The 11363-nt window shown below is 54.7% G+C and overlaps 3 protein-coding genes across 3 annotated transcripts; 2 read left to right on the top strand and 1 right to left on the bottom strand.

The window, feature by feature from the left end:
• Positions 1-83: 83 nt before the first annotated feature.
• Positions 84-3855, top strand: MONBRDRAFT_26361 (uncharacterized protein; the record flags this gene model as incomplete). Its single annotated transcript, XM_001746734.1, has 17 exons — positions 84-143; positions 241-318; positions 539-663; positions 762-816; positions 909-1012; positions 1088-1145; positions 1238-1291; positions 1394-1532; positions 1773-1873; positions 1982-2050; positions 2150-2375; positions 2467-2540; positions 2654-2782; positions 2942-3113; positions 3248-3348; positions 3459-3710; positions 3808-3855. 17 exons carry the CDS (start codon positions 84-86, stop codon positions 3853-3855), a joined length of 1845 nt encoding a protein of 614 aa, XP_001746786.1.
• A 201-nt stretch (positions 3856-4056) lies between these two features.
• Positions 4057-8509, bottom strand: MONBRDRAFT_9121 (uncharacterized protein; the record flags this gene model as incomplete). The annotated part of the gene is made up of 16 exons (XM_001746862.1): positions 4057-4215; positions 4271-4402; positions 4495-4625; positions 4704-4803; positions 5165-5212; positions 5295-5354; positions 5467-5556; positions 5633-5726; positions 5834-5933; positions 6125-6579; positions 6856-6942; positions 7220-7360; positions 7454-7588; positions 7639-8070; positions 8209-8320; positions 8425-8509. 16 exons carry the CDS (start codon positions 8507-8509, stop codon positions 4057-4059), a joined length of 2361 nt encoding a protein of 786 aa, XP_001746914.1.
• An 804-nt stretch (positions 8510-9313) lies between these two features.
• Positions 9314-10596, top strand: MONBRDRAFT_9122 (uncharacterized protein; the record flags this gene model as incomplete). The annotated part of the gene is made up of 7 exons (XM_001746735.1): positions 9314-9444; positions 9570-9616; positions 9730-9847; positions 9934-10051; positions 10223-10291; positions 10418-10475; positions 10559-10596. 7 exons carry the CDS (start codon positions 9314-9316, stop codon positions 10594-10596), a joined length of 579 nt encoding a protein of 192 aa, XP_001746787.1.
• Positions 10597-11363: the final 767 nt, after the last annotated feature.

The following is an 11363-nucleotide window of genomic DNA, read 5'->3' on the forward strand; positions in this document are numbered from 1 at the left end:
GTGCTTCTGAAGGCAAGGATCTTGACTGGTGACAGCAACAAAGTGGGTGAGAGCTCTGGCGACACGCTCAAGGACCGGCAATCATGGGACAGTTGGCCACCAAAGATACCGTGGCGCACACCGCCACACTGCATCGCCAAAAGGTAGACACTTCGTCCCCATCAAGAACACACTCCCACCTTGCCTGCCCGTACACTTCTGCTCGGGTATTCCTCACCCCGATCGGCTCCTCGCGCCAAGGTGACCAAGCGCGAGTACACACGTGCTGATCTCGACCAGATGGTTACCTACCTTGTCTCTGAATCCCGACGTCTCAAGGTGCGCACCTCCAGTCTTTCAAGATGCTATGCTCTGCCAGTTTAGCAGCCACAGGACTGTCGTGTGGCTTTAGCTTCGCCCTCTGCCCAACGTTGCTGGCCAGCCAGGTGGCAGGGGATGGTACTCGAGCCACTACCCATCCTCCGTCCTCATTTGATTTACTCGCCTCATTTATTTATTTTTTACCCTTTTTCATTTGCCTTTTGTGGTACCTGTGCAGACCCATCTGCGTGGCCTACAACAGCAGCCCCAAGGCTGGCAGATGGAATACGGTGGTCTTGCTCCCATCGGCACTGATCAACCAGCGGAAGCCTCGAAACGGCCTGAAAATGTGACCCAGAATCGGTGCGCGTCCCCAGATCGCCCACCCAGCCCTGCCAATTCACCTGGAACCCGACTGTCGTCCAGCTCACCGCCTTGGTGTCACTCATTCTCGACCATAGTTACATCAATATCGTCGCCTACGATCATTCCCGCGTCACCGTCAAACCCAGTGAGGTCAGTGTCCGTGAAGTGCCCCGGTTCTCAAAGCAAAAGCGCGCCTTCCACCACAGTCTCACGGCACGTCGGCCTCATTTGCCTGCTCATAGGCTACGAAGAACAACGACTACATCAACGCCAATTGGGTTCCGGGCTACAAAGGCGATAAGGCGTATATTGCTTGCCAGGGTCCAGTTCCAGATGCCTTTGCCGCGTATGCCCAGCTGTCCCGGCACCGCCCACCCTGGCCCCTTTCTATTTTTATCTAATTTCTTTCTCTCCGTCACAGGTTTTGGCAGATGATCTGGGAGCAAGCCGTGGGCCTTATCGTCATGATCACCAACGAGGTGGGCTTCCCCTGCATCTTTCTGCCTTGAGTGAGCTTGTCCAACCAAGCTCGCCGTCGTACCCCGTTCCCGCTCATGCCGCGCGCCCCTAGGTGGAAGCCGGCAAGCTCAAGTGTCACCGCTACTGGCCCGACCCCAACTCTGAAGTGAGAGATTGTGCCGTGCCGCCTACCTCTGGCTTTGCAATGACACATCCTGCTCCCAAATGATCCCCGCCCATGTCCGTGGCTCACATTCTTTTGCTTTAGTTACGTGTTGGCAACTTTGTTATCAAAAGCATCTCCGAGGTGGCTCGCACAAGCTTTATTGAGCGCCACTTTGAGCTGACCGACCAGACGTCTGGCCAGACCGTGCCCGTTCAGCAAATGCAGTACATTCTTTGGCCCGGTCAGTGCGCTTCGCCAGCCATGTGCCGGCAGTGGACCAACCCCATGCCTGGCCTCAGCACAGCCATGCCATTCCCTACTCACCCAATCCACCTCACCCGCTCAGACCACGGCGTCCCCAACACCACCCGTGACCTCCTCAACTTTCGCGATGAAATTTACCGCGCCCACGACCCACGAACGCCCTTGGTCATCCATTGCAGCGCGGGTGTGGGGCGAACCGGTACCTACATTGCCATAGATCGTTTGTGCAATGCGGCTGAAGACATGCACCCCATGCTACACCCGCGCGACGTGGTCGCGGAAATGCGAAAATCCCGCAACTTTCTTGTGCAAACCCTGGTACGCTGCCGGTTGCTGTATGCACTGGTCACTTGCCTGTTTCGCTTGCTTTGATTCGTTGGGTTCGTTGGCGCTAACAGTCTGCTCCGTGGCAATCTGGGGCAACAGGTACAATATGGGTTTGTGTACTTGGCTTTGTTGGATGCGATTGATCGAGGCCTGGGGCAAGCCAAGCAGGTTCGCACCGAGCCCAGCCACCCATCAGCACGCCGAGCGTAGTCCATCGTCTCCGTATTTCCAGCTCACTTCACTTGGATGCTCCCACCCCACTACCAGGCCATCAGCTTGCTGGACGAACAGGCTGGTACTGTGCTGCAGACGGAACTCAACGACCTTAACCAAGAGCTGGCCGTCGCCGCAGAGGCTCAAAAGGCCCATCCCGAAAGCGACAAGGGCCAGCAAGATATTGAAAATTTGCAAAAGCAGACAGAAAACGTCAAGACGCGCGTGACCACCCAAGAACGCATGCACGCCTTCATGACAGCTGTGGGCAAGAAAACGGGTACGATCACGGCGCCCTGGCCCACCCACCCCGCCACCAACCCCCATCAATCTCAAACACATTTCCGCTATGCCTTGACGTTTGCCTTTAGCATCGGCGAATCGCGACGAGTTGGTGGCTGACTGGCGTGGCCTCGAAGAGCGCGTCAAGTCTTACAAAGAAGAGGTATGATCGCACCTATATCTTCACTGCGTGTCTGGACATCTCGCGATGGGCGTTGTGCTTGAATTTTGAAGCTAATGCTCCTGAGAATATCGGCCTGCCTGCCCGTTTTGCAGGCTGACGCCGGTGAGTTCAACCGCCAATACTCCACCGCCGTCAATGCCTGGCAGCCAGACCAATATGCAGTCGAAGTCTCGTTGACTCCCCTCGAGTCACGCAAAGCTGCTTTGACAGCACAAGTGGAGGTGTGTCCACGACCATACATGCCATCTTGACGTTGTTGTCGATATCGAGTGGCAGCTTTCTTGATTGGCTGCGACTTCAACTCGAAAAAACTATTTTTCCTCTCGCACACACTCACATACACTTGGTCTCTCTGCCTGCTCACTGGGGTCATGCGCTAGGCCATCAGGCTACGTGGTAAATCTTACCGGCAACAAATTGATGACTTTGAACGTGAGCGCCTCTTGGATCTGAAGCAGCGTGTCCGCTCTTTGCAAGAATCCGTGGATCATGCTGAGAGCAATGCGCGCAAGATTGCGCGTCGCGCTAGCGACGTGCGAGTTGCTGGTCTTGGTGCGTCATCAACCTCTGCACCAAATGGCCGTCGTGGCTCTGTGTGGGTGCCTGTGTGCTTGCTGAAAGGATTCTCACAGCACATTGCTTCGGTGACGCGTTGATACGCATTTCCATCGATGACAACGGAACAGCGGCCGCAACTACAACGTCCCTGACCCAACGCGTGTCCTCCTTGCAAGTGTCCAACGCATCGTCTGAAGTTGGGGGCCGTGTCGTTCCTACCCCTGTTCCAGTGAGTTTCATCCCATGACCCTCCCTTGATTGAAATTTGTACGTTGATGACCGCTGCGGTTGCCTCACCACACTCGTTGCGCTACCACCATGGATAATGTGCACTCAAAGGCCAAGGCAGGGGGCCCCGTGCCCCTGGAGGTCGAGGCCACCCCCGAGTCAACGCCCGAAGCACCGTTGGGCGAAGAAGGCGAGCTCTCTGAGCCAGCCACCGTAAGCTCTGCCGAGCTGTACGACAACCTGATTGACAACGTTTGGCAAAATTCAGCCGACGTGGTACCCGAGGTGGATGCCAGCGTGCAGGAACAATCCTTTACCGCACTGCGCAAGGCACCTCCCAAGGCTGCCAAGGCTCATCCGATGGTGCGTGCACATGGCTCTGCTGCCAACTCGTACGCGGTCTTGTGTGTGTGCTCTTGACTCTTGCCTCACATGATTGGTACTTGTGCGAGGGCTGTAGATTGCGGCAATGGCCAAGACAAGTGCCACCAAGTCCCCGTTCAAGTAAATCCAAATCAATCATAATGCCCACCCCTTTTCTGAATGTGGTAGTGGTGTGGCCAGCAAGGCTTGACCAACTGACGCTCCAGCGGTTTGTTTCGATCCTGAAGCTGGGAGATGGTGCTCAGTGAAGAGACAGAGTGCACTGTGCGCTGTTGAATGGTATTAACATGATGAAATTTATCAGATTTGGCAGCTGACTAGCCCATTAGACCTCACTACTCGTGATGAGGGGTCCAGCATACCACAGCTTCACGGCCACAGGATCGTTGCTCGTATTTGTGATGCTTCGCAACGGGACCAGATGGTCAAGATTGAGCTCCGTCGGCTCCAAGGCCAGTGCCTTTTTCAGCAGCTGAGACTGATGCTGCACGAGTCAGGAGAGGCAAGGCGAGGGGTCATCAGCTGGAACAAATACATACCAGCGCGATGAAGACACAAAGGCGCCATGCAGCCATGCACCAAACGCAGAAACGCACCGGCATTTTACGAATTGTTGCCGCGTTTTGACGCAGCACGTCCTTGATCGACTTGGCATGGCGATGCGAAGCGTTCTATGGCACAAGGTCAAACATGGTCAAAAGCCAACGATTGCTGGAGCTGATCCCTGAGCCTCCACGCTCTCAAAGTACCCTAACCCACCCACCTGCTTCAAGACTTCGGCAGTAATGCCGTGGGTCGTGGAAGAGTTGGAGTAAACGGCACTGGCCACAGATGCCGAATCTTCTGGGACGCTAGTTGCTGACGCCAGGGCCTGTGGCATTTTGCTGGACGTGTCTGCAGCCAAAGTCAACATTTAAAGTTGACAAACTGAGGATGTGGCAAAATCTCGAAATGCTCACAAACATGACTTACCCAAAGCCACAAACGGCGTGGTGACCTCGTCCAGGTACTCAACCGCAAACTTATCTTGTCGCAAAAGCTCTTGCACGCGTTGACGCGAAAGATTAGATGGCTGGCCAGAGCACAGGCAAGGAGATGTAAAACTCAAGTGAGCGCAATGCCAGCACGAAATAGATAGAAGCGTATTGGGAAAAAAACAATAAAAATAATAAGAATAATGATAATAATATTGCTATTGTAGGTGGTGTAGCTCGTACCTGATCCTCCTGGCTCGAAGCCGGTTGGGCTGCTTGGAGATCAGCATCCTCAAAGCTAGCTTTGGAACCAAACTTTCGCGCTACACGCCCCAAGTCAGCCTCGGCACTCACAGTCTAAATCGGTGGTGACCTGCATGAGTTCGCTCTGACAAAAAGGCTCGGGTAAACCTTCGGTATCTCCTGTGGCGCATGAATCCAAAACTTTGCAAAACTAACCTCATCGACGGCCTTGCGCAGATTGCGCAGATCAAAGGTGGCAGAGAGCTAAAATGTGCATGGCCAACGGAGAAGTGAGATCAGGCACAAGAAGCCAGGAGGACCCATGATTCCCAGACCAAGGACGCACGCGTTTGAGAAACTGCGCCAAGAAGGCGGTGGCAATGGTCTTGTTAGCCACAGCCCCTTCCTGTGCAACAAAGCGCAAAGAAACGGTGAAAAAATGGAATTGATGAGCGGCTGATAGCACTAGATGCGCGAGACGCCGGTGTACTCTGCTATGGACTCTGCTATGGACGCACAGGAATGGTTAAGACGGCGTTGATGGTCTGGATGGTGAATTGGGGGCCAAACACTGAGGCCATGCGGAGAGCGACGTCCATCCACGGCGTCTAATCCACGGAAAACAGGGAGGTCATTAAAAGTGTCGCGCGGCGCACGCTGGGTTCCGGATGCGCACACACAAACCAGCGTGGGATCTGCGGGATCGGTGATGGTACGAATCGTCTGCACCAGCGCCGAGTAGACAATTTTGCTGATGCTCCCAAAGTATGCCACGTCCCTGTCATGGATTGGGTCCAGTGAGTGTGATGACAGCAGCAAGCCAGACACCCAACGCTGAGGGTGTCCAATCACTCAAGCTGAGCACAAAGCAAGAAGGACACAAACTTTTCAGGCGCGCGGAGGGTTGTACGGCTGCCTTCCGAGACGTTGGAGCGCGAGCTCATGACGCTGCGCGTGAACGAGTCCAGCAATGCCGTCAGGTACGCTGAAGAGGAACGTCGGGCAGGCTCGCCTGATGCTGACGCTAAGCTCGTCATGCTCTCGCTCGTTTCTAGTCGTTCACAGATGGCGGCATACACCCCACAAAATGAGTTGCGCGGCATCGCGCAGCACAAAGGGGTGCAAGAGGCATCTAAAATCGGCGAGACGTGTGGCCAAAGTGCATCATTGACATACGAAGGCGACAGCGCAGGCGAGAATCTAGGACGCGGATGCTGAGCAGTCGCAGCTGATCATTCTCTGCGGCACAGCGCTGAACCAAGGGTTCGAGAAGAGCTCGGGGTAGTCCGTGATGCAGAGGTTGCACCTGCACCAGAGGAGAGTACCAGTAGGTCAGAACGAGTCGGGATGATTCGGGATACTTGTGATAAGAGAAATGAGCATATTCAGAACGCATGGAAGGGGGGCACGAGTGGAACGAAAGCGACATTTGGCGCACCTCGCAAGCTTCAGAGACGGAAGCAGCCAGGCTCAAAAGCCGGACCTCGACCTCAGTGCTACACTGATCCAGGCGACCCATGATAAACGTGATGACTTCGACCTTTCGATGAGCCGAGAGCGTGCGGATCAGCGCATCAATGGCCTGCTCGACTGTTTGACAGATGCCATCCGTCGGGGCATGGCGAATTTGTCTGCAAAGTTGTCAAAGTAAGCGCAGCAACGATGAGCGGCCGAGAGCTCGGAGGAGCGGCGGCAAATGCCCTGTGGGATGCACGTACTGAGTCAGCTGTTGAACAAGGGCAAGGGCCGAGGCTGCCGTAACCAACGAGTTGTACTGTTGCAGCATACGCGTGATGCCCTACACGTCAAGCCACAAAAGAAAAGCGATGATATGGCCAACTAAGCGGCGAAGCGAAGTGGCAACAAGGCTCAGAAGCAAGCGTATCATGAAATGCATGGGTGTCTACCTCAAGCACAGCGCTGCGAACTTCAATGGGGGTCGATTCTTGCAAAGTGAAGAGCATGCGATCCAACAAGATGTGATGTTGCTGAGCCTGTAGGAGAAAGGGGAGGGGGGTGGCCATCAATTGAGATGAGGCACGGGGGGTAGGGTGCCACTCGTAAACTTGCACCATGGCCAAGCAGCGCGACGTACGGGAAGGATGTGCAAGATGATATCGCAGACGAAAGAAAAGTATGTGGGAGGGGTGCCCTTGTAATGTTCAAAGTCGACGAGAAAGCTGTACAGCGCGTAAGGGCGTACATTCCGGTGTGAGGTTGAAAGGACGTTGTCTGATCATTTCAAAAGGTGTCTCTTTGTACAAGGCTTACGCGACAACTAAATCGAGGACGGCGCGGAGGTTGTTGAAGCCGGCCTGCAGCAGGAGGTCGGTCAAGCAGCTTTTGGCTTGCTCGCCATTCTCCACACGCTGATCGACCAGCGCATCAGCTGGGCGTGCATGTGGGTGCAATCTACAAGGGCCAATGGAAATGAGAAACAGTGGTGCATTCCAAATGCCAAGACGAACACGTGCAGCATGGACACAAGTGGGGTACAGCACCCACCCAGACATGTTGCGGAGAACGGCGTGGACAATTTTCAAGAGGTTCGATTTGTTCCACAGCAAGGCCTCCTCTTGGCCATGGCTGGCCTTGGACAAGATGCTCCGCAAGCCCTGCATACCTGTCTGGGCCCGCACGCTATCAGGGAAGGCAGAACGTCAAGAAGGCGTGTAAGTGTGAATAAGCACCAGTCGCGAGCCTCTGAGCGACCAAACATGCAGGCAAAACCCGTGACAGGGACGTACAGCGCCTCGCTAGAGACCTCATCCGCCTGCATAAAGCACATGCTGCTGAAAATGGCAATGAGAAAGTCTTGATGCCGCACGTAATCAACGGTCTGCGTCTGCAGAGAGGCAAATCGCTCAAACTGCAGAAGCAGGCATGAACGTGTGCAGGCCATGGATTGAGTAAGCCGGTGGGAAAGAACCAAGATGATGGGGAGGTGCATTGACGATCGAATGCCGGTTCGTACAGCGGTTGTGGCGCTTTGCTGATAAACGAGGTTGTCCGCCTCGAGCAGGTGCTCAATTGCCGAGAAGAAGGGTTCGACGAAGAGCGCCATTTGGGCGTGACAGGCAGTGATGAGCTGCTCATAAATTTGCGCGCCTACAACCACATACCTACGCAACGCATCATAACAAAAATCGCACAAATCGCCCAGAAAAAGGGCAAAGTCGACTGTCAGGTCTGATGGGCCAGCTATCAAAAGAGAACAACCATTGCGCTATTGATCAGTCGACAAGTGGACGCGTTCATACTCTTCATAGCCACGATCGCGAGCATAAGCAATCTTCTTGGTGAGGTAGCGGGCCATCTTGGGCAGCTTGCGTGGATTGGAAAGCGCGAAAAAGGTCAGGTGGCGCGCCGCATCTGCATGCCGCCAGGCCACCGCATTAGAAAAGACGGGCAGGTGATTTGGCACGCCCTCGCGCGTGCTTGGTGGAGGGTGAAGGAACAATATGGTCGGCGCGTACCTCGGTTCAGTCCCTCGCCTGCCGTGGCTGGATAAGCGGCGTCGATCTGGCGCATATAGCGCGACTTGCAACAGCAACCCGCCATGTTGAAATGGACCAAGCGACGATCACAGTGCCCGAGCCAGCGGCACCTCCGATCACTGTGCACGGTGCGCTACGCCTTGATGGGTGGACGCAACACCACACGTGCAGCCAAAGCACGACTCTCAAATCGATCTGCAAGACGGTATCAGAACACGCCAGCTTCAATCCGACCCGTTGGCTCGCTGATTCGGACCATCACCAACACGACACTGCACCCACAGCCACCGTCACCGTCACCGTCACCGTCACCGTCACCGTCACCGTCACCGTCGCCGTCACACACACACACACTTGATGATGTGTGTGAACCAAATGTTAGTCGCAGGGTCCTCGGTAAAATACTTTTAAGAGCCAAAGGCAACAACGGGTGGATGTGAAGAAAGTTGTAGTATTTTACTTCTTGTTGCTGTTGGGGTCGAGCTGAGCAGGCGCGCGAGTCGCCTCTCGTTCCCCCGTGCCGGCGGCGTTGCCGTTCTCTTGCCTCACAGTGGCTAATAGCAGCGCGCTTGGACCTGATTTTGGAGAAAATAAAGAAAGCGGAAGGAGAAGCAGCGGATGTTTGATCGTCTCCGCGTGTTGGCCAACGATTCCTTGTTCAAAGACCCGGCGTCATGGCCTTGGAAGAGGATCGCACGTTGGTTTTTGGCTCTGCACCCAACGCGCGTTTTGCGTGCCAAGCCCAGCGCTCGGTTCCAACACTTGTGGACCAGGGCGCTCAGCCACAGAGGCTTTGCTCACAAAACATGACGGGCAATCTCACCTTTGCTTTTGCTTTTTCCGATCTTCCTTTCGGTGCCGCCGCCTCATGGCTAGATATTACCACGGTCGCATCACGCGCGAGGAGGCCGTTGACCGTTTGCTCAAGGAAGGTGTGGATGGCAGCTTTCTCCTGCGCATGAGCACCACCCAGGATGGTGTGTACACCCTATCACTCATGTAAGACCAACTTGCACCGATAGTGCGCTGCTTCTTCCCATGCACTGGCAACTCGCTGAGAGAGCGGGCAGGCAACACATTTACGGCTCACGTTCCTCCCCTCCCACCTTTTCCTTTTGTCGTAGGCAGGGAGAATCGGTCCGCCATATTCGCATCGTCAACACCATCGATGGTATGAGATTGACAGGACCTCGCTCTGGCACCCGTTCTCTTGGCGAGCCTTGACCCAATCGACCGCCGTGTTTGGGCTCAACTTGCGCGACTCCTCAAACGTGTGGCCAACAGGTGGCTATGCCATATCAGCAGGTGATCCGGGTGTAGACAGCGTGTGGCAACTGGTCGAAACCCAGATGCACAACACGCTGACATCGGCTTACGATCGCTCAGACCAAGTTGCGCTGCGGTATGCCACCTCGTCCAAGACAAATTAAAATTGCTCGTCCGCCGTGCAGCGTGTTCTCTAGACCGCTGATCGGCCTGTGCAATTAGGTATCCACTCAAGGCCAACGGTGACGTGATTGCCCCCGATCTTCTCATGTCAGCTGGAGAAGCCGGCATTGATGCCGCTGACTTTGGCGATGATGTTGCCGCGTTCCTTGAGGGTGGCGTGAGTTGATGCTGACAATCAGCCACACACCCCTCCCCCCGCGCCCTGTTCTCTGCGCTACTCGTCCCTCAAATGCCTGATCTCCTTTCCACCCCTTTTGCCCGGGGAGCACTCACTGCCATGCCGTCATGCCCTTGCTATCTGCGCATCTCTGCCTCCTGTGTCCGTCAGGTGGATGCCAAGGCCTTGGCTCGCCAGCGCTCGGTCAAGATGTCCGTGCGACGCCCCAAAGACCTCAAGGTTTGTTTGGCTTCGGCGGCGCGTGAAGGGCGGGGCAGACTTTGGAGGACCACTGTATGCGTTTTCAAGTTGCAGGGCGATTTGAATCCTCAGATGCATTGTACACCTGCTTTTGGCGTGCCGTAGGTGGCCTCGCATGATGATCCTTTTGCTGGTCTCGAGTTGCCTTCCGACTTTGACCCAGGTATGGCATGAAGTTGGTTGCTTGACTTGGTCTCACGTATCGTGAACGCCTAAATATACCTTGACTTGTATGTGGCTGGGTAGACAACCTGCCCGAGAACTACATCGTGCCCGAAGACTAGTCCGCCCGCTTCAAGCTCTCTTAACCCCAGCCTACTCACTCGATGTTGATTCGATGATTAGCACAATCGGTGTTTCATACTCCCACGTTAGTTTGTGTGGCTGTGCTCGTTGTAGTTGTGGTGTCCCCCTTTGCCTGATGTGGTTTGTCATTGCATTGAATTGAACGCGATGACCATCTTCTCGTGTACCCCAGCGTCGTGTGATGCGAGGTGCCAATTTGCGATGTTGTTGACAACTGTTTGCAAAATTGATTGAGGAGTCGTCTAATAAAAAAGGATTGCGGAGGGGAGGGTGTATGTTTTATTTGGCTTTTGTGGTATTTTTAACTTCCTGTCTGGCTTTGCTGAGAGCCGCTTTTGGACTCAAAATGAAATGAAAAGAAACCGGGCCACCCAGTGCATGCGCTCAGGCAGTCGTGGCCACGTTCTAAGTGAGCGGAAATGAACGATCAGATCGGTACTCTAGACCGTGCACCAAGGTGTGCATTCCAAAAGAGGAGAGCTGAATAGGTTGAAACGCGGTTCAACATACCATCATGATCTGCGAAACCGTCGCAACTTGATCCGGAGGCCCGCAGACATGGACCGGAATGACGGTGAGCGCTATTGAGTCGGACAAAAGAAAGGCATCCACCGGCACGTCAGGTCAGAAACATGTTGGCATTTAAGACAAGAAACGAGGCCAGCCAGCTGTGGTTTCGTTTCCTGTTTTTATTTTTTTTTCCAAAGCGCGCGGNGGGGGGGGGGGGGGGGGGGGAAAAAAAAAA

This window comes from Monosiga brevicollis, genomic scaffold (genome assembly GCF_000002865.3).
Source record: "Monosiga brevicollis MX1 MONBRscaffold_14 genomic scaffold, whole genome shotgun sequence".
Lineage (NCBI taxonomy): Eukaryota > Choanoflagellata > Craspedida > Salpingoecidae > Monosiga > Monosiga brevicollis.